Here is a 20961-nt window from a genome sequence, read left to right as displayed (position 1 = left end):
CCTGGATCCAGTCACAATGCAGGTCTGTTACCTGACCTTTCATCTACAGGAGGTTACATCACTGTTCAGATACCTTCTATGTTCCACTATGGCACGATGATGAAGCACCATGGCTGTCTGTCTCAGGCTGGCTGGCTGGCTGTCTCGGGCTGGCTGTCTGTCTGTCTCTGGCTGGCTGGCTGGCTGTCTCTGGCTGGCAGGCTGGCTGGCTGGCTGGCTGTCTGTCTGTCTCTGGCTATCTGTCTGTCTCTGGCTGTCTGTCTGTCTCTGGCTGTCTGTCTGTCTCTGGCTGTCTGTCTGTCTCTGGCTATCTGTCTGTCTCTGGCTGGCTGGCTGTCGCTGTCTGTCTGGCTGTCGCTGTCTGTCTGGCTGTCGCTGGCTGGCTGGCTGTCTCTGGCTGGCTGGCTGTCTGTCTGTCTGTCTGTCTCTGGCTGGCTGGCTGTCTGTCTCTGGCTGGCTGTCTCTGGCTGGCTGGCTGTCTGTCTCTCTCTGGCTGGATGTCTGGCTGTCTCTGGCTGGCTGTCTGTCTCTGGCTGGCTGTCTGTCTCTGGCTGGCTGTCTCTGGCTGGCTGGCTGTCTGTCTCTGGCTGGCTGTCTGTCTCTGGCTGGCTGTCTCTGGCTGGCTGGTTGGCTGTCGCTGGCTGGCTGGCTGGCTGTCTCTGGCTGGCTGGCTGGCTGGCTGGCAGTCTGTCTGTCTCTGGCTGGCTGGCAGTCTGTCTCTGGCTGGCTGGCTGGCTGGCAGTCTGTCTCTGGTTGGCTGACAGTCTGTCTCTGGCTGGCTGGCAGTCTCTGTCTGTCTGTCTGTCTGTCGCTGTCTGTCTGTCTCTGGCTGGCTGGCTGGCTGTCTCTGGCTGGCTGGCTGGCTGTCTCTGGCTGGCTGGCTGGCTGTCTCTGGCTGGCTGGCTGGCTGGCTGTCTCTGGCTGGCTGGCAGTCTGTCTCTGGCTGGCTGGCTGGCTGGCAGTCTGTCTCTGGCTGGCTGGCAGTCTGTCTCTGGCTGGCTGGCAGTCTCTGGCTGGCTGTCTGTCTGTCTGTCTCTGGCTGGCTGTCTGTCTGTCTCTGGCTGGCTGGCTGGCTGGCTGTCTCTGGCTGGCTGGCTGTCTGTCTGTCTGGCAGGCTGTCTGTCTGGCTGGCTCTCTGTCTGGCTATCTGTCTGGCTCTGTCTCTGTGTCTGACATAAAGGTGAGGGGGGAAGTGTAATGCAACTACAGTACAGGGGGGAAGTGTAATGCAACTACAGTACAGGGGGGAAGTGTAATGCAACTACAGTACAGGGGGGAAGTGTAATGCAACTACAGTACAGGGGGGAAGTGTAATGGAACTACAGTACAGGGGGGGAAGTGTAATGCAACTACAGTACAGGGGGGAAGTGTAATGGAACTACAGTACAGGGGGGAAGTGTAATGGAACTACAGTACAGGGGGGAAGTGTAATGGAACTACAGTACAGGGGGGGAAGTGTAATGGAACTACAGTACAGGGGGGAAGTGTAATGCAACTACAGTACAGGGGGGAAGTGTAATGGAACTACAGTACGGGGGGGGGTGTAATGGAACTACAGTACAGGGGGGGTAGTGTAATGGAACTACAGTACAGGGCGGGAAAGTGTAATGGAACTACAGTACAGAGGGGGGGGGGGGGGGGGGGTGTAATGATACTACAGTACGGGGGGGAAGTGTAATGGAACTACAGTACAGGGGGGAAGTGTAATGGACCTACAGTACAGGGGGGGAAGTGTAATGGAACTACAGTACAGGGTGGGAAGTGTAATGGAACTACATTACAGGGGGGGGGGGGGGGTGTAATGGAACTACAGTACAGGGGGGAACTACAGTACAGGGGGGGAAGTGTAATGGAACTACAGTACAGGGGGGGTGTAATGGAACTACAGTACAGGGGGGAAGTGTAATGGAACTACAGTACAGGGGGTAAGTTTATTGGAACTACAGTACAGGGGGGGGAGTGTAATGGAACTACAGTACAGGGGGGGGAAGTGTAATGGAACTACAGTACAGGGGGGGGAAGTGTAATGGAACTACAGTACAGGGGGGAAGTGTAATGCAACTACAGTACAGGGGGGAAGTGTAATGCAACTACAGTACAGGGGGGAAGTGTAATGCAACTACAGTACAGGGGGGAAGTGTAATGCAACTACAGTACAGGGGGGAAGTGTAATGCAACTACAGTACAGGGGGGAAGTGTAATGCAACTACAGTACAGGGGGGAAGTGTAATGCAACTACAGTACAGGGGGGAAGTGTAATGCAACTACAGTACAGGGGGGAAGTGTAATGGAACTACAGTACAGGGGGGAAGTGTAATGGAACTACAGTACAGGGGGGGTGAAGTGTAATGGAACTACAGTACGGGGGGGGGGGTGTAATGGAACTACAGTACAGGGGTGAACTACAGTACAGGGGGGGAAGTGTAATGGAACTACAGTACAGGGGGGTAAGTTTATTGGAACTACAGTACAGGGGGGGGGGGAATATAATGGAACTACAGTACAGGGGGGGAACTACAGTACGGGGGGGAGAGTGTAATGGAACTACAGTACAGGGGGGAGGTGTAATGGAACTACAGTACAGGGGAAGGGGGAAGTGTAATGGAACTACAGTACAGGGGGGTGGGTAGTGTAATGGAACTACAGTACGGGGGGGAAGTGTAATGGAACTACAGTACAGGGGGGGGGGGGGGGGGGGGGGTGTAATGGAACTACAGTACAGGGGGTGAAGTGTAATGGAACTACAGTACAGGGGGGAAACTACAGTACAGGGGGGGAAGTGTAATGGAACTACAGTACGGGGGGGAAGTGTAATGGAACTACAGTACAGGGGGGGGGGGGGGGAGTGTAATGGAACTGCAGTACAGGGGGGGAGTGTAATGGAACTACAGTACGGGGGGGGGGAGTGTAATTGAACTACAGTACAGGGGGGGAAGTGTAATGGAACTACAGTACAGGGGGGGTGATGGAACTACAGTACGGGGGGGTGATGGAACTACAGTACGGGGGGGTGATGGAACTACAGTACGGGGGGGGGGGGTGTAATGGAACTACAGTACAGGGGGGGTGATGGAACTACAGTACGGGGGGGTGATGGAACTACAGTACGGGAGAGGGGTGTAATGGAGATGCAGTACAAGGGGAGGTGGGTTGGTTTACATAGGAGATGACCTAGAAGGACTGTAGTACTATGTTGTCCGTCTGTCTGGACTAAACGGTCGTGGAAAGTGCTACAGTGTTGTGTTGGAAAGTTTATGATGCCGTACAGTCAAAGTAGATTTCTGTTGACTCATTCTGATGCAGCACGTTTGTTGGATGAGAGACTGAATTTACTGTAGATGGCTGGGGGAATAGAGCCTGTGTTTTACTGTAGATGGCTGGGGGAATAGAGCCTGCGTTTTACTGTAGATGGCTGGGGGAATAGAGACTGTTTTACTGTAGATGGCTGGGGGAATAGAGCCTGTGTTTTACTGTAGATGGCTGGGGGAATAGAGCCTGTGTTTTACTGTAGATGGCTGGGGGAATAGAGCCTGTGTTTTACTGTAGATGGCTGGAGGAATAGAGCCTGTGTTTTACTGTAGATGGCTGGAGGAATAGAGCCTGTTTTACTGTAGATGGCTGGGGGAATAGAGCCTGCGTTTTACTGTAGATTGCTGGGGAATAGAGCCTGCGTTTTACTGTAGATGGCTGGGGGAATAGAGCCTGTTTTACTGTAGATGGCTGGGGGAATAGAGCCTGCGTTTTACTGTAGATGGCTGGGGGAATAGAGCCTGTGTTTTACTGTAGATGGCTGGGGGAATAGAGCCTTGTGTTTTACTGTAGATGGCTGGGGGAATAGAGCCTGCGTTTTACTATAGATGGCTGGAGGAATAGAACCTGTTTTACTGTAGATGGCTGGGGAATAGAGCCTGCGTTTTACTGTAGATGGCTGGGGGAATAGAGCCTGTGTTTTACTGTAGATGGCTGGAGGAATAGAGCCTGTGTTTTACTGTAGATGGCTGGAGGAATAGAGCCTGTGTTTTACTGTAGATGGCTGGAGGAATAGAGCCTGTGTTTTACTGTAGATGGCTGGGGGAATAGAGCCTTGTGTTTTACTGTAGATGGCTGGGGGAATAGAGCATGCGTTTTACTGTGGATGGCTGGAGGGATAGAGCCTGTGTTTTACTGTAGATGGCTGGGGGAATAGAGCCTTGTGTTTTACTGTAGATGGCTGGGGGAATAGAGCATGCGTTTTACTGTGGATGGCTGGAGGGATAGAGCCTGTGTTTTACTGTAGATGGCTGGGGGAATAGAGCATGCGTTTTACTGTGGATGGCTGGAGGGATAGAGCCTGTGTTTTACTGTAGATGGCTGGGGGAATAGAGCCTTGTGTTTTACTGTAGATGGCTGGGGGGAATAGAGCCTGTTTTACTGTAGATGGCTGGGGGGAATAGAGCCTGTGTTTTACTGTAGATGGCTGGAGGAATAGAGCCTGTGTTTTACTGTAGATGGCTGGAGGGATAGAGCTTGCGTTTAACAATTTAACATTATTAACAGTTCTGTAGCAATGAGGTTTATGCAGTAGGCTATAGGCCCAATACATTATCACTGCATATTGGTTTTGCTTGAATTGCCCTGCCAATGTTTGGTCTTCCCAGACTATTTAAACATGATATTTAAATGTAGGTACCGTGCCGTGAAAGTGTTTCATCTATTTTTGCATATTGTTTGTTGATACCGAATGTGATCAGATCTTCAACCAACACATAATGTTAGATAAAAGGCACCTGAGTTTACAAATAACAAGATAAAATGGAGACTTATTTTATACATTTAATTAAGTCCAACACCCATTTTCCCCTGTGTGAAAAAGTAATTGCTCCCTTACGCTCAGTAACTGGTTGTGCCACATTTAGCTGTAACGACTCCAACCAACCACTTCCTGTAGTTGTTGATCAGTTTCTCACATCGCTGTGGAGGAATTTTGATCCACTCTTCCACGCAGAACTGCTGTAAATCAGCAACCATTTGAGGGTTTTCAAGCATGAACGGCTCGTTTCAAATCCTGCCACAACATCTCAATTGGGATTAGGGCTGGATTTGACTAAACCAGTCCAAAACGTTCATTTTTATTTTTTGTAGTTGCTTTTTAATCATTTTCATGTCTTGATTGTGTGTTTTTGGATCATTGTCTTTCTGCGTGACCCAGCTGCACTTTAGCTACAGCTCAGAGACGGATGGCCTGACGTTCTCCTGTAGAATACTCTGATAATAGAGCAGAATTCGTGGTTCCTACTATGCAAGTCGTCCACCATTGCAGTGTTTGGTTTTCTCCAGACAAAATGGGATCAACCTCATCCAAAAAGTTCACTCAAGTTTGCCAAAAAAAGAACTTGGAAACACCTGAATGATCATTTAAGACTCTTGGAAGAATGTTTTTATGGACAGATGAGCCAAAAGGATAATATGGGTCCCATGTATGCCTGGTGAAAACCAATCACTGCATTCCAGGAGAGGGGGAAGGAGACGACTGTAGAGGGTTGCCACAAGCCAACCAGCGAGAGGGGGAAGGAAAGAGGGAGGGCCTGTCCTGAATTAATGATTCCATTGAATCCAACACATCATACTACCATTTGCCAGGACATTCACCTTAGCATGTATTCTGATATGTCCACATAGACGAGGTGTTTCTCACCAATCGGATAGGAGTTTTGATTAAAGAACGAGGGCCATTTGCTCCAGTAGGAGCTAAAATCAAGTAAGTCAAGGATTGCCTGTAATATCCTCCATTTTTAATTTCTACCACCAATGCAGCTGATATTCATCGTGTATTTTCTGAACCTTCCATTAGCTGGTGATTTTGAGAAGGCGTCCCACACTGGGATGATCTACCCCGGCCATGCTATACATTCTAACGTGTTATATATCTAATATCTAATATATTCTAACTGGTTGTATATCTATGACCCGTTAGGTGGTGATGGTCAGGTGATTGAGAAGGCGTCCCACTCTGGGATGATCAACCCCAGTCCTCAGTGGCAGAAGCTCAGCCACAACGGTCCTATTGGTCAGTTTGACTATCAGATCCGGGTCAGCTGTGACGAGCACTACTACGGCTTCGGATGCAATAAGTTCTGCCGACCCCGAGACGAGTTCTTCGGACACTACACCTGCGACTACAACGGGAATAAGACCTGTCTGGAGGGCTGGTCTGGACTAGAATGTAACACACGTACGTAAACACGGATTACTTCCTGCTGACCTCTTGAGATCCCTTGGCAGAAGGGTTCAACCTAAAGGTGGTTCTCCCGGTTGAATGGATGTTAACACCAGTAGGCTGGGAGGGAGGGGCCATCTGTAGACACACAGACCGTCTCTACACGGAAAGGGGAAAAGAGAGACCGTCTCTACACGGAGAGAGGGGAAAAGAGAGACCGTCTCTACACACGCAGAGAGAGGGGAAAAGAGAGACAGTCTCTACACACACAGAGAGAGGGGAAAAGAGAGACAGTCTCTACACAGAGAGAGGAAAAGAGAGACGGTCTCTACACAGAGAGAGGGGAAAAGAGAGAGTTTCTACACACAGAGAGGGGAAAAGAGAGACAGTTTCTACACACAGAGAGAGGAAAAGAGAGACATTCTCTACACACAGAGAGAGGGGAAAAGAGTCTCTACACACAGAGAGAGGGGAAAAGAGAGTCTCTACACACAGAGAGAGGGGAAAAGAGAGTCTCTACACACAGAGAGAGGGGAAAAGAGAGTCTCTACACACAGAGAGAGAAAAAGAGACAGTCTCTACACACAGAGAGAGGAAAAGAGAGACATTCTCTACACACAGAGAGAGGAAAAGAGAGACATTCTCTACACACAGAGAGAGGGGAAAAGAGTCTCTACACACAGAGAGAGGGGAAAAGAGAGTCTCTACACACAGAGAGAGGGGAAAAGAGAGTCTCTACACACAGAGAGAGGGGAAAAGAGAGTCTCTACACACAGAGAGAGGGGAAAAGGGAGACTGTCTCTACACACAGAGAGAGGGGAAAAGAGAGACAGTCTCTACACACAGAGAGAGGGGAAAAGAGTCTCTACACACAGAGAGAGGGGAAAAGGGAGACTCTCTACACAGAGAGAGAGAGGAAAAGGGAGACTGTCTCTACACACAGAGAGGGGAAAAGAGAGACAGTTTCTACACACAGAGAGAGGAAAAGAGAGACAGTCTCTACACACAGAGAGAGGGGAAAAGAGAGACATTCTCTACACACAGAGAGAGGAAAAGAGAGACATTCTCTACACACAGAGAGAGGGGAAAAGAGAGACAGTCTCTACACACAGAGAGAGGGGAAAAGAGAGTCTCTACACACAGAGAGAGGGGAAAAGGGAGACTCTCTACACAGAGAGAGAGAGGAAAAGGGAGACTGTCTCTACACACAGAGAGAGGGGAAAAGAGAGACAGTCTCTACACACAGAGAGAGTGGGAAAGAGAGACGGGGACAGTTTGTCTGTATGCCGGGAGGCTATGGAATTATGATAATATAGACTGTTTCTGGGTAAAGGGAAATGTTAAGTTTGGAACACAGTAGGAAGGACGTTCAACAGGTTGATAAACTCCCAGCGTATTGTACCTGCATGTGTCACATGTCAACAGACGGAAGATGCCAAACTGCCAACATTTCAGATATTCACTGACATATGCTAATTTTTGCTCTCTTCCTCCCCTCCATCCCTCCTTTCCTCTTCTTCATCCCTCACTCCCCTCCTCCCCTCCTCCTCCTCCCCTCCTCCTCCACCCCTCCTCCTCCTCCCCTCCTCCTCCACCCCTCCTCCTCCTCCCCTCCAGCCATTTGTCGGCAGGGCTGCAGTACAGAACATGGACACTGCAAAGAGCCAGGTGACTGCAAGTAAGTCTCTGTTTCCTCTCTTCTCCCTCCCTCCTCCACCCCTCCTCCTCCCCTCCTCCTCCTCCTCCACCCCTCCCTCCTCCTCTTCTCCTCCCTCCCTCCTCCTCTCCTCCTCCTCCCCTCCTCCTCCCCCCTCCTCCCCTCCTCAGTCTGTTTCCACTCTTCTCCCTTCCTCCTCCACCCCTCCTCCTCTCCTCCTCCTCCACCCCTCCCTCCTCCCCTCCTCAGTCTCTGTTTCCTCTCTTCTCCCTCCCTCCTCCACCCCTCCTCCTCTCCTCCTCCTCCTCCACCCCTCCCTCCTCCTCCTCCTCCCCTCCTCAGTCTCTGTTTCCTCTCTTCTCGCTCTCGTCACTAAAGTGGATTCCGTTTTTGCTTCATTGTGTCTGGGTTGTGACGGTCATGGTTGGATGACTGTAATTGGCCAGCCAATTGACCACGATCTCTGTACTGACCGTTCGCATAGCAATTTAAAAAAGTCACACTACCGTTTTCTACTTTCCTCCTCTCCTTACTGCATGTGCCGCGGTAGAAACGTAAGGAACAGAACGAGGTCCCCATTCAAGTCAGTGATGGCATAATGGGTGGACTGGCGGCCATTACGATCAAAGCAGGAAGTGAAACAGGAAGTGTACAATATGTGCTGTGATTTATAGATTCAACTTAACTGACATTACAATAAATCCATTCCATTGAATGAGCCACATCAGTTCAGTGAGTTTGTATGGAGTAATAGCAGTAAGGCCAAATACCACATTTTAATGAAGTAAGTTTATCCCCCCCCCCCCATTTTCGTGATATCCAATTACGATCTTGTCTCATTGCTGCAACTCCCCCAATGGGCTGGGAGAAGTGCTGGTCGAGTCATGTGTCCTCCAAAACATGACCTGCCAAACCGCGCTCCTTGAACTCCGACCTCCGGACCGGAGTAGACGCTGTTCAACTGACCGACCGAAGTCAGCCTGCTGGCGCCCGACCTCGCCACAGGAGTCGCAATGAGCCCCCCCCCCCCCCCCCTCCACCACCACCACCACCCAGAGTACGATGAGCCCCCTACCACCACCACCACCACCCCCACCACCCAGAGTACGATGAACCACCCCTCCACCCCACCACCCAGAGTATGATGAGCCCCCCACCACCACCACCCCCACCACCCAGAGTACGATGAGCCCCCCTCCACCACCACCACCACCCAGAGTACGATGAGCCCCCCACCACCACCACCACCACCCCCACCACCCAGAGTACGATGAACCACCCCTCCACCACCACCACCCCCACCACCCAGAGTACGATGAACCACCCCTCCACCACCACCACCCCCACCACCCAGAGTACGATGAACCACCCCTCCACCACCACCACCCAGAGTATGATGAGCCCCCCACCACCACCACCACCACTCCCACCACCCAGAGTACGATGAGCCCCCCACCACCACCCCCACCACCCAGAGTACGATGAACCCCCCCCACCCCTCCACCACCACCACCACCACCCAGAGTACGATGAGCCCCCCACCACCACCACCACCCAGAGTACAATGAGCCCCCCCCACCCCTCCACCACCACCACCCAGAGTATGATGAGCCCCCCCCACCCCTCCACCACCACCACCCAGAGTATGATGAGCCCCCCACCACCCCCACCACCCAGAGTACGATGAGCCCCCCACCACCCCCACCACCCAGAGTACGATGAACCCCCCCCACCCCTCCACCACCACCACCACCACCCAGAGTACGATGAGCCCCCCACCACCACCACCACCCAGAGTACGATGAGCCCCCCACCACCCCCACCACCCAGAGTACGATGAGCCACCCCCACCCCTCCACCACCACCACCCAGAGTACAATGAGCCCCCCCCACCCCTCCACCACCACCACCCAGAGTATGATGAGCCCCCCCCACCCCTCCACCACCACCACCCAGAGTATGATGAGCCCCCCACCACCCCCACCACCCAGAGTACGATGAGCCCCCCACCACCCCCACCACCCAGAGTACGATGAGCCCCCCCCACCCCTCCACCACCACCACCCAGAGTATGATGAGCCCCCCCCCCCCCAGACTTCCACTGGAACTCTGTCGTTCTGGAATTAGCCTGATTGTGGAAGGAGGAATGGCTTGGAGCTGTTTTCGTATGACGACGTCTCTCTGACCAGGCAGCCATGTTGATACTTGAATTGTTTTCATGTTCTGTATTAGAGCGTTCTTTATCAGTCAGATATATATGATTTAGTGTGTGTGTGTGTGTGTGTGTGTGTGTGTGTGTGTGTGTGTGTGTGTTAATGTAGATCACGGTTTATTAAGGCTGTTTATGGTATAGAAAGGAATGAGGGGCATTGTTTCCAAGCCTAACCTCGAGAGATGACAGAATAACTTTCACACCACCACCACCATGCTTCTCATCTGTGGAACAGAGAATTGACTTTAGTGTGGGAAACCAACAGCAGTACTATCCTAAAGAGGCTGTGTCTCTACAGTTCAGGGTTTAGGTATATTGTGTTTATTATTTCTCTGGATGACAAGCCTGGCTTTGTTCTGGTTTGGCCGCATGCCAAAGTCAAGCATTCCTTAACTGATCATGTTTTAAATTTTTAATTCAGCCATGTTGTTTATCCCACGTTCTGACGTCACTTTCCACTGAATGTTTTGTTGTTTGTCCCGAAGAGCACCCTATTCCCTACATAGTGCACTACTTCTAGTCCAGAGCTCTAGTCAAAGGCAGTGCACTATGTAAGGACACGGACTTGGTGTGGCCCTCCCCTTATAACAGTAAACGGCTCCAGGCCCAACGGTCCTGGTCTGTGTTGTTGTTGTCTAGCTAGGTGTGGCTATATTTATGCACCTCCCCATCAGGGTTTAAAAGGAAACAGGTGATGAAACCATTGACTGGAGGGAGTTTCCACTGTTATTAAATCCTTGTGAGGAAGTGTATATTTATTTTACCTTTATTTAACTAGGCAAGTCAGTTAAGAACAAATTCTTATTTACAATGACGGGGGTTAACTGACGGGGGTTGAGTTTCCACTGTTATTAAATCCTTGTGAGGAAGTGTATAAGTGTATATCAAGGTAGAGATAGGGCAGAGGGGAGTCTCAAACCTTCGGGGGTTGGGAACCCCCTTTTGTGATGGCACATGTTAATCTGGTACCCCCTCATAATCAGGGTTTTAAAGGAAACATGGTGTGAGGAAGTGTATATTTATTTAACCTTTATTTAACTAAGCAAGTCAGTTAAGAACAAATTCTTATTTACACTGACGGGGGTTAACTGGGTTAACTGCCTGTTCAGGGGCAGAACGACAGATTTGTACCTTGTCAGCTCGGGGGTTTGAACTTGCAACCTTCCGGTTACTAGTCCAACGCTCTAACCACTAGGCTACCCTGCCGCCCCACATATCAAGGTAGAGATGGGTGCAGAGCTCTAGGGCAGAGGGGAGTCTCAAACCTTGGGAACCCCCTTTTGTGATGGCACATGTTAATCTGGTACCCCCTCATAATCAGAACACAAAATAGCATAGGAGAAGTTTTGCTGTGGCTTTGGCAGTACATGGCTGGACGAAGCCCCTTCTCTTGGCATCGGAGAGATTCATTCATCCGTTTTCAAGCTAATTTCCTGCAAGTTTACAGATTTTTACAGATTTTTTTTATTTATTATTGCAGCTTTATATCCTGCAAGGGAATTTAGCAGGTTTAAAACCTAAATTACAGAGCATTTAAAATAATAATAATTTGGGGGGTGGGGGGGTACAATAAGTATTACTAAAATGAATAATTGGTGTACTACTGTGGATACCAATATCCCTGTGAGCCTCCCAGGCCCATGTTGCCCAGAGTTAAGAACGGAAATTTTAGATAATTAATATTGTATTGTATTACACCCTCTAAACTTATTCCACAGATCCCTTGGCCAAAATATGTTTCATCTGTTAGTGTTCATTACACAGTGTATGATCAGTGACTGTTTTCAATACATCCAGGAGTAGTGATCAGTTCTCTTTTTAAAATACGAGCCCAGGGGACAGCACCATACCACTGGGCCGGAAGCCTTGTTATCAGTGACTGAAAGGCTGCCAAGCCAGGGTTTAATTGCGGAGCCCAGTTTAAAAAATAATTTTTTTTTTTGTTTAAATGAACTCTCCCAAGACTTTAGTTCCTGTTTCTCATGAGCCAGTCCATCCCTTCGCTGCCGCGGGGCAATAGAATAGTCGCAGCTCTCTGTCCACAGAACGAGCCAGATCTATAATTATGTTCGACTCTTTGCTTCGGGGGTTATTTGTCTAGCATTTCCCATGAAATATGTGTGTTTTGTGTGTACGCAGGTCCATGACTGGTGAGGGGTGTTGATCTCTGTGTACATTAGACAGGGACAAACTGTTATCTCGGTGTGTTTTGCAGAACGGTTATCTCTCGTGTGTTTGGGATAGATGCGCCCGGGTGGCGCAGCGGTCTGAGGCAACGCTAGAGGCGTCACCCCAGATCCTGGTTCGACTCCAGGCTGTATCACATCCGGCGTTTATTGGGAGTTGCATAGTGAGGAGCATAATTGGCCCGGGTTAGGGCTGGGCCGGGGGTAGGGCTTGGCCCGGGTTAGGGCTGGGCCGGGGGTAGGGCTTGGCCCGGGTTAGGGCTGGGCCGGAGGTAGGGCTTGGCCCGGGTTAGGGCTGGGCCGGGGGTAGGGCTTGGCCCGGGTTAGGGCTGGGCCGGAGGTAGGGCTTGGCCCGGGTTAGGGCTGGGCCGGAGGTAGGGCTTGGCCCGGGTTAGGGCTGGGCCGGAGGTAGGGCTTGGCCCGGGTTAGGGCTGGGCCGGGGGTAGGGCTTGGCCCGGGTTAGGGCTGGGCCGGAGGTAGGGCTGGGCCGGGGGGTAGGGCTTGGCCCGGTGGTAGGGCTTGGCCCGGTGGTAGGGCTTGGCCCGGTGGTAGGGCTTGGCCAGGGGGTAGGGCTTGGCCGGGGGTAGGGCTGGGCCGGGGGTAGGGCTTGGCCAGGGGGGTAGGCCGTCATTGGAAATAAGAATTAGTTCTTAACTGACTTGCCTAGTTAAATACAGATGACTAACTGTGTGTGTGTCAGGTACAATACTGTGTGTGTGTGTGTGTGTCAGGTACAATACTGTGTGTGTTTGTGTGTGTCAGGTGTCTTACTGTGTGTGTGTGTGTGTGTGTGTCAGGTGTCTTACTGTGTGTGTGTGTCAGGTGTCGTACTGTGTGTTGGCCCTCCAGGTGTCTTACTGTGTGTGTGTCAGGTGTCTTACTGTGTGTTGGCCCTCCAGGTGTCTTACCGTGTGCGTGTCAGGTGTCTTACTGTGTGCGTGTCAGGTGTCTTACTGTGTGTTGGCCCTCCAGGTGTCTTACTGTGTGTGTGTCAGGTGTCTTACTGTGTGTGTCAGGTGTCTTACTGTGTGTTGGCCCTCCAGGTGTCTTACTGTGTGTTGGCCCTCCAGGTGTCTTACTGTGTGTTGGCCCTCCAGGTGTCTTACTGTGTGTTGGCCCTCCAGGTGTCTTACTGTGTGTGTGTCAGGTGTCTTACTGTGTGTGTGTCAGGTGTCTTACTGTGTGTTGGCCCTCCAGGTGTCTTACTGTGTGTGTGTCAGGTGTCTTACTGTATGTTGGCCCTCCAGGTGTCTTACTGTGTGTTGGCCCTCCATGTGTCTTACTGTGTGTTGGCCCTCCAGGTGTCTTACTGTGTGTTGGCCCTCCAGGTGTCTTACTGTGTGTTGGCCCTCCAGGTGTCTTACTGTGTGTTGGCCCTCCAGGTGTCTTACTGTGTGTTGGCCCTCCAGGTGTCTTACTGTGTGTGTGTCAGGTGTCTTACTGTGTGTGTGTGTCAGGTGTCTTACTGTGTGTTGGCCCTCCAGGTCTCTTACTGTGTGTTGGCCCTCCAGGTGTCTTACTGTGTGTTGGCCCTCCAGGTGTCTTACTGTGTGTTGGCCCTCCAGGTCTCTTACTGTGTGTTGGCCCTCCAGGTGTCTTACTGTGTGTTGGCCCTCCAGGTGTCTTACTGTGTGTTGGCCCTCCAGGTGTCTTACTGTGTTTTGGCCCTCCAGGTGTCTTACTGTGTTTTGGCCCTCCAGGTGTCTTACTGTGTGTTGGCCCTCCAGGTGTCTTACTGTATGTTGGCCCTCCAGGTGTCTTACTGTGTGTTGGCCCTCCAGGTGTCTTAATGTGTGTGTGTCAGGTGTCTTACTGTATGTTGGCCCTCCGTGTGTCTTACTGTGTGTTGGCCCTCCAGGTGTCTGTATGGCTGGCAGGGGCAGTACTGTGACCAGTGTAATCCTCACCCTGGCTGTGTCCATGGAACCTGTGTTGAACCATGGCAGTGTCTGTGCGATACCAACTGGGGAGGACATCTCTGTGACAAAGGTAGGTCTAGCCCCGTCTAGCCCCGCCCCGTCTAGCCCCGCCTTGTCCACATGTTTATAGTCCTTTCCTTCCTCCCTGCCTTGAATGAACCACTGCTTAGAAACAACTGGACAGGTGAAGGCCTTGTGGTGGATACCTTGTGGTGGATACCTTGTGGTGAAGGCCTTGTAGTGGATACCTTGTGATGGATACCTTGTGGTGAAGGCCTTGTAGTGGATACCTTGTGATGGATACCTTGTGGTGAAGGCCTTGTGGTGAAGGCCTTGTGGTGGAGACCTTGTGTTGGATACCTTGTGGTGAAGGCCTTGTGGTGAAGGCCTTGTGGTGGATACCTTGTGATGGATACCTTGTAGTGGATACATTGTGATGGATACCTTGTGGTGAAGGCCTTGTGGTGAAGGCCTTGTGGTGGAGACCTTGTGTTGGATACCTTGTGATGGATACCTTGTGATGGATACCTTGTGATGGATACATTGTGATGTATACCGTGTGATGGATACCTTGTGATGAAGGCCTTGTGGTGAAGGCCTTGTGGTGAAGGCCTTGTGGTGGATACCTTGTGATGGATACCTTGTGATGGATACCTTGTGATGGATACCTTGTGATGGATACCTTGTGATGGATACCTTGTGGTGAAGGCCTTGTGGTGAAGGCCTTGTGGTGAAGGCCTTGTGGTGGATACCTTGTGGTGAAGGCCTTGTGGTGAAGGCCTTGTGGTGGATACCTTGTGATGGATACCTTGTGATGGATACCTTGTGATGGATACCTTGTGATGGATACCTTGTGATGGTGGATACCTTGTGATGGTGGATACCTTGTGATGGTGGATACCTTGTGATGGTGGATACCTTGTGATGATGGATACCTTGTGGTGGATACCTTGTGGTGGATACCTTGTAGTGGAGGCCTTGTGGTGGATACCTTGTAGTGGATACCTTGTAGTGGAGGCCTTGTAGTGGATACCTTGTAGTGGAGGCCTTGTGGTGGATACCTTGTAGTGGAGGCCTTGTGGTGGATACCTTGTAGTGGATGCCTTGTAGTGGAGGCCTTGTGTTCTAACATGTCTAATCAGTGATTACTGGAAGGAAGGAAGGAAGGAAGGAAGGAAGGATAATCTCCCTCAGACATAATGTTCCTTATATAACTACCTTCACAAATGTCTCGATCACGTATAGTACCAGTGTGATTGGTGAATCTCTCTCTCTCTCTCTCAGATCTGAACTTCTGTGGGACCAAACAGCCCTGTCTGAACGGGGGAACCTGCAGCAACACGGGACCCGACAAATACCAGTGTTCCTGTGTTGAGGGCTACTCTGGAGTCAACTGTGAGAGGGGTAGGTAGTAACTGTGTTGAGGGCTACTCTGGAGTCAACTGTGAGAGGGGTAGGTAAGTTCCTGTGTTGAGGGCTACTCTGGAGTCAACTGTGAGAGGGGTAGGTAGTTACTGTGAGAGGGGTAGATAGTTACTGTGAGAGGGGTAGGTAGTTACTGTGAGAGGGGTAGGTAGTTACTGTGAGAGGGGTAGGTAGTTACTGTGAGAGGGGTAGGTAGTTACTGTGTTGAGGGCTACTCTGGAGTCAACTGTGAGAGGGGTAGATAGTTACTGTGAGAGGGGTAGGTAGTTACTGTGAGAGGGGTAGGTAGTTACTGTGAGAGGGGTAGGTAGTAACTGTGTTGAGGGCTACTCTGGAGTCAACTGTGAGAGGGGTAGGTAGTTACTGTGAGAGGGGTAGGGAGTTACTGTGAGAGGGGTAGGGAGTTACTGTGAGAGGGGTAGGGAGTAACTGTGTTGAGGGCTACTCTGGAGTCAACTGTGAGAGGGGTAGGTAGTAACTGTGTTGAGGGCTACTCTGGAGTCAACTGTGAGAGGGGTAGGTAGTTACTGTGAGAGGGGTAGGGAGTTACTGTGAGAGGGCTAGGTAGTTACTGTGAGAGGGGTAGGATAGTTAATGTGAGAGGGGTAGGTAGTTACTGTGAGAGGGGTAGGTAGTTACTGTGAGAGGGGTAGGTAGTTACTGTGAGAGGGGTAGGTAGTTACTGTGAGAGGGGTAGGGTAGTTACTGTGAGAGGGGTAGGTAGTTACTGTGAGAGGGGTAGGTAGTTACTGTGAGAGGGGTAGGTAGTTACTGTGAGAGGGGTAGGGTAGTTACTGTGAGAGGGCTAGGTAGTTACTGTGAGAGGGCTAGGTAGTTACTGTGAGAGGGGTAGGGTAGTTACTGTGTTGAGGGCTACTCTGGAGTCAACTGTGAGAGGGGTAGGTAGTTACTGTGAGAGGGGTAGGTAGTTACTGTGAGAGGGGTAGGTAGTTACTGTGAGAGGGTTAGGGGAGTTACTGTGAGAGGGTTAGGGGAGTTACTGTGAGAGGGGTAGGTAGTTACTGTGAGAGGGGTAGGTAGTAACTGTGTTGAGGGCTACTCTGGAGTCAACTGTGAGAGGGGTAGGTAGTTACTGTGAGAGGGGTAGGTAGTTACTGTGAGAGGGTTAGGGGAGTTACTGTGAGAGGGGTAGGTAGTTACTGTGAGAGGGGTAGGTAGTAACTGTGTTGAGGGCTACTCTGGAGTCAACTGTGAGAGGGGTAGGTAGTTACTGTGAGAGGGGTAGGGAGTAACTGTGTTGAGGGCTACTCTGGAGTCAACTGTGAGAGGGGTAGATAGTTACTGTGAGAGGGCTAGGTAGTTACTGTGAGAAGGTTAGGGGAGTTACTGTGAGAGGGTTAGGGGAGTTACTGTGAGAGGGTTAGGGGAGTTACTGTGAGAGGGGTAGGTAGTTACTGTGAGAGGTAGGGAGTTACTGTGTTGAGAGGTAGGGAGTTACTGTGTTGAGGGGTAGGGAGTTACTGTGAGAGGGGTGGGGGAGTTACTGTGAGAGGGGTGGGGGAGTTACTGTGAAAGGGGTGGGGTAGCTACTGTGTTGAGGGGTGGGTAGCTACTGTGTTGAGGGGTGGGTAGCTACTGTGTTGAGGGGTGGGTACCCTCAGCCCCTCTCTCTACCCTCCATCCATGGGCAGAGTACCCCCCCCCCCCATACCCTGCCATACAAACCCCCTCTCATTACCCCAACCCCCTCCCTTCTATCCCTCACTCCTTTCAGACCACAAGGCCAGGAAATCATCTTTAATGCTAGTTGACCCAACCAATGCACCGTGACCAGGCATCTTCCCTCTGTCTAGTTCTCTCTCTTCGACCCATCAAATGCACTGTGACCAGGCCTCTTCCCTCCCTCATTCTGTGCCATTCTTCTCCTGAGGGGTGGCGGAGAGAGGGAGGGAGGGGGAGAGAGGGAGGGAGGGAGGGGGAGAGAGGGAGGGAGGGGGGGGGAGGGAGGGAGGGGGGGGGAGAGAGAGAGGGAGGGAGGGAGGGAGGGGGGGGGAGAGAGAGAGGGAGGGAGGGAGGGAGGGGGGGGAGAGAGAGAGGGAGGGAGGGAGGGAGGGAGGGAGGGAGGGGGGAGAGAGAGAGAGGGAGGTAGGGAGGGAGGGAGGGAGGGAGGGGGGAGAGAGAGAGGGAGGGAGGGAGGGGGGGAGAGAGAGAGGGAGGGAGGGAGGGGGAGAGAGGAAGGGGGAGGGAGGGAGGGGGGGAGAGAGAGAGGGAGGGGGGGGGAGAGAGAGAGGGAGGGGGGGGAGAGAGGAAGGGGGAGGGAGGGAGGGGGAGAGGAAGGGGGAGAGAGGAAGGGGGAGAGGGAGAGAGAGAGGGGGGGAGAGGGAGAGAGAGAGGGGGGGAGAGAGGGAGGGAAGGGGAGGGAGAGACAGACAGAGGGAGGGAGGGAAGGGGAGAGAGGGAGAGACAGACAGAGGGAGGGAGGGAAGGGGAGAGAGAGAGAGAGGGAGAGACAGACAGAGGGAGGGAGGGAAGGGGAGAGAGAGAGAGAGAGGGAGAGACAGACAGAGGGAGGGAGGGAAGGAGAGAGAGAGAGAGAGAGAGAGAGAGAGAGAGAGAGGGAGGGAGGGAGGGAGGGGAGAGAGAGAGGGAGGGAGGGAGGGGGGAGAGAGGGAGGGAGGGGGAGAGAGAGAGGGAGGGGGAGAGAGAGAGGGAGGGAGGGAGAGAGAGAGAGGGAGGGAGAAATATGGGCTGATGAATTTCTCTTGTGGTTGGAGGTTAAGTCTGACTGCTTCCTAAATGAATCCATAATGAATGATTGATTCACTGAGAGACCGTGGGGATCTTGTGTACGAAGAGGTCAGGCAGAAGGAAACGTAGTATTATGTTTACCTCAAATTTTACATTCGATCCCCAAAACCATGAACAATATTCAATTTAAACCAACATTTTGTAAAGTACTTTTTCAACGTTCTGTGGTCTGAAACAAAGCACTTTGACGTCACTCGGGGGAACCAGTCAATCAACTGTAGCATATTACTATACAAATAACCGTAGTCCATTGCCTAATAGCGGAATGAAGAGGCCTTGTCATTCATATAGGTTTCTGATTCTAGAAATCACATCTCTATTTTGACCTTTTCACCTACAGTGACAGGCCAATATCAACTATGTGCTCTCCCTCCTACTGCCTTGTTCCTGCTCTGTGGGTGTCATTCAGGGGGTGTACTGTAGGGGGGGGGGGGGTATAGGGTAGGGGGTGGAGGGATTCAGGGGGTGTATTGTAGGGGGGGGGGGGGGGGTATAGGGTGGAGGGATTGAGGGGGTTTAGGGTAGGGGGTGGAGATTTTCAGGGGGTATAGGGTAGGGGGTGGAGGGATTCAGGGGGTGTAGGATCGGGGGTGGGGGGATTCAGGGGGTGTAGGGGGATTCAGGGGGTATAGGGGGATTCAGGGGGGTATAGGGTAGGGGGTGGAGGGATTCAGGGGGTGTATTGTAGGGGGGGGGGGATATAGGGTGGAGGGATTGAGGGGGTATAGGGTAGGGGGTGGAGGGATTCAGGGGGTATAGGGGGATTCAGGGGGTGTACTGTAGGGCGGGGGGTATAGGGTAGAGGGTGGAGGGATTCAGGGGGTGTATTGTAGGGGGGGGGGATATAGGGTGGAGGGATTGAGGGGGTATAGGGTAGGGGGTGGAGGGATTCAGGGGGTATAGGGGGATTCAGGGGGTGTAGGATCGGGGGTGGGGGGATTCAGGGGGTGTAGGGGGATTCAGGGGGTATAGGGGGATTCAGGGGGTGTAGGATAGGGGGTGGGGGGATTCAGGGTGTGTAGGATAAGGGCCTGTGTGTAACAGAGTGTATTAAACCCGGTGTTTCTCCCCCACAGCAGAGCATGCATGTCTGTCTGAGCCCTGCTCTAATGGAGGGAGCTGTGTTGAGACCAGTCTGGGTTATGAGTGTGTCTGTTCCCCGGGCTGGAGTGGACCCTCCTGTAGCCTCAGTAAGAACACACACACACCCCAACACACACACACACACACCCCAACACACACACACACACACCCCAACACACACACACACACACCCCAACACACACACACACACACCCCAACACACACACACACACACCCCAACACACACACACACACACCCCAACACACACACACACACACCCCAACACACACACACACACCCCAACACACACACACACACCCCAACACACACACACACACACACACACCCCAACACACACACACACACCCCAACACACACACACACACACACACATCCCAACACACACACACACACCCCAACACACACACACCCCAACACACACACACACCCCAACACACACACACACACCTCAACACACACACCCCAAAACACACACACACCCCAAAACACACACACACCCCAAAACACACACACACCCCAAAACACACACACACCCCAAAACACACACACACCCCAAAACACACACACACCCCAAAACACACACACACCCCAAAACACACACACACCCCAAAACACACACACACCCCAAAACACACACACACCCCAACACACACACACCCCAACACACACACACCCCAACACACACACACCCCAACACACACACACCCCAACACACACACACCCCAACACACACACACACACACACACCCCAACACACACACACACACACACACCCCAACACACACACACACACACACCCCAACACACACACACACACACACACACACACACCCCAACACACACACACACACCCCAACACACATACACCCCAACACACACACACACACACACCCCAACACACATACACCCCAACACACACACACACACACACCCCAACACACACACACACACACCCCAACACACACGTAGACACACAGACTCACAAATGAATGTGTCTCCCCTGTCTGCTAGATGTTGATGAGTGCTCTCCTAACCCCTGTAACCACGGTGGGACCTGTCAGGATCTGGTTCATGCTTATAAGTGTCACTGTCCTCCTCAGTGGACCGGCAAGACCTGCCTCATCGGTAAGACACATCTCTCTTCTCTCTTTCTCACCAATCCAATGCTTTTTGTCTACGGTATTTTCTCTCAACAGACAAGCTGTAGGGAATGATGGGATATGTCGAGGAGCAGTAGGCCTGATTAGAAACTGTGTGAGACTGCAGTATTACCTCTGGACTAGACATCATTACCTCTGGACTACATTACCTCTGGACTAGACTATCATTACCTCTGGACTAGACTATCATTACCTCTGGACTACATTACCTCTGGACTAGACATCATTACCTCTGGACTACATTACCTCTGGACTAGACATCATTACCTCTGGACTAGACTACCATTACCTCTGGACTAGACATCATTACCTCTGCACTATCATTACCTCTG

General features: G+C 51.8%; 1 protein-coding gene across 2 annotated transcripts in view; it reads left to right on the top strand.

The window, feature by feature from the left end:
* The window catches only part of jag1b (jagged canonical Notch ligand 1b), a 102235-nt gene that overhangs the window by 25602 nt on the left and 55672 nt on the right, over nt 1-20961 (top strand). Inside the window, exons 4-9 of one of the 2 annotated variants that reach the window (XM_036945977.1) lie at nt 5954-6211; nt 7814-7874; nt 14110-14240; nt 15455-15574; nt 19444-19554; nt 20481-20594. In XM_036945977.1, coding sequence (XP_036801872.1) covers nt 5954-6211; nt 7814-7874; nt 14110-14240; nt 15455-15574; nt 19444-19554; nt 20481-20594 — 795 coding nt within the window. Of the gene's footprint in view, nt 1-5953; nt 6212-7813; nt 7875-14109; nt 14241-15454; nt 15575-19440; nt 19555-20480; nt 20595-20961 lie in introns of both variants that reach the window. The other variant, XM_036945976.1, reaches the window with a different exon arrangement.

The sequence above is a fragment of the Oncorhynchus mykiss genome, chromosome 16 (assembly GCF_013265735.2).
Source record: "Oncorhynchus mykiss isolate Arlee chromosome 16, USDA_OmykA_1.1, whole genome shotgun sequence".
Classification (NCBI taxonomy): domain Eukaryota; kingdom Metazoa; phylum Chordata; class Actinopteri; order Salmoniformes; family Salmonidae; genus Oncorhynchus; species Oncorhynchus mykiss.
The sequence above is the reverse complement of the archived record's forward strand: the minus strand, read 5'-3'. Positions and strand labels throughout refer to the sequence as shown.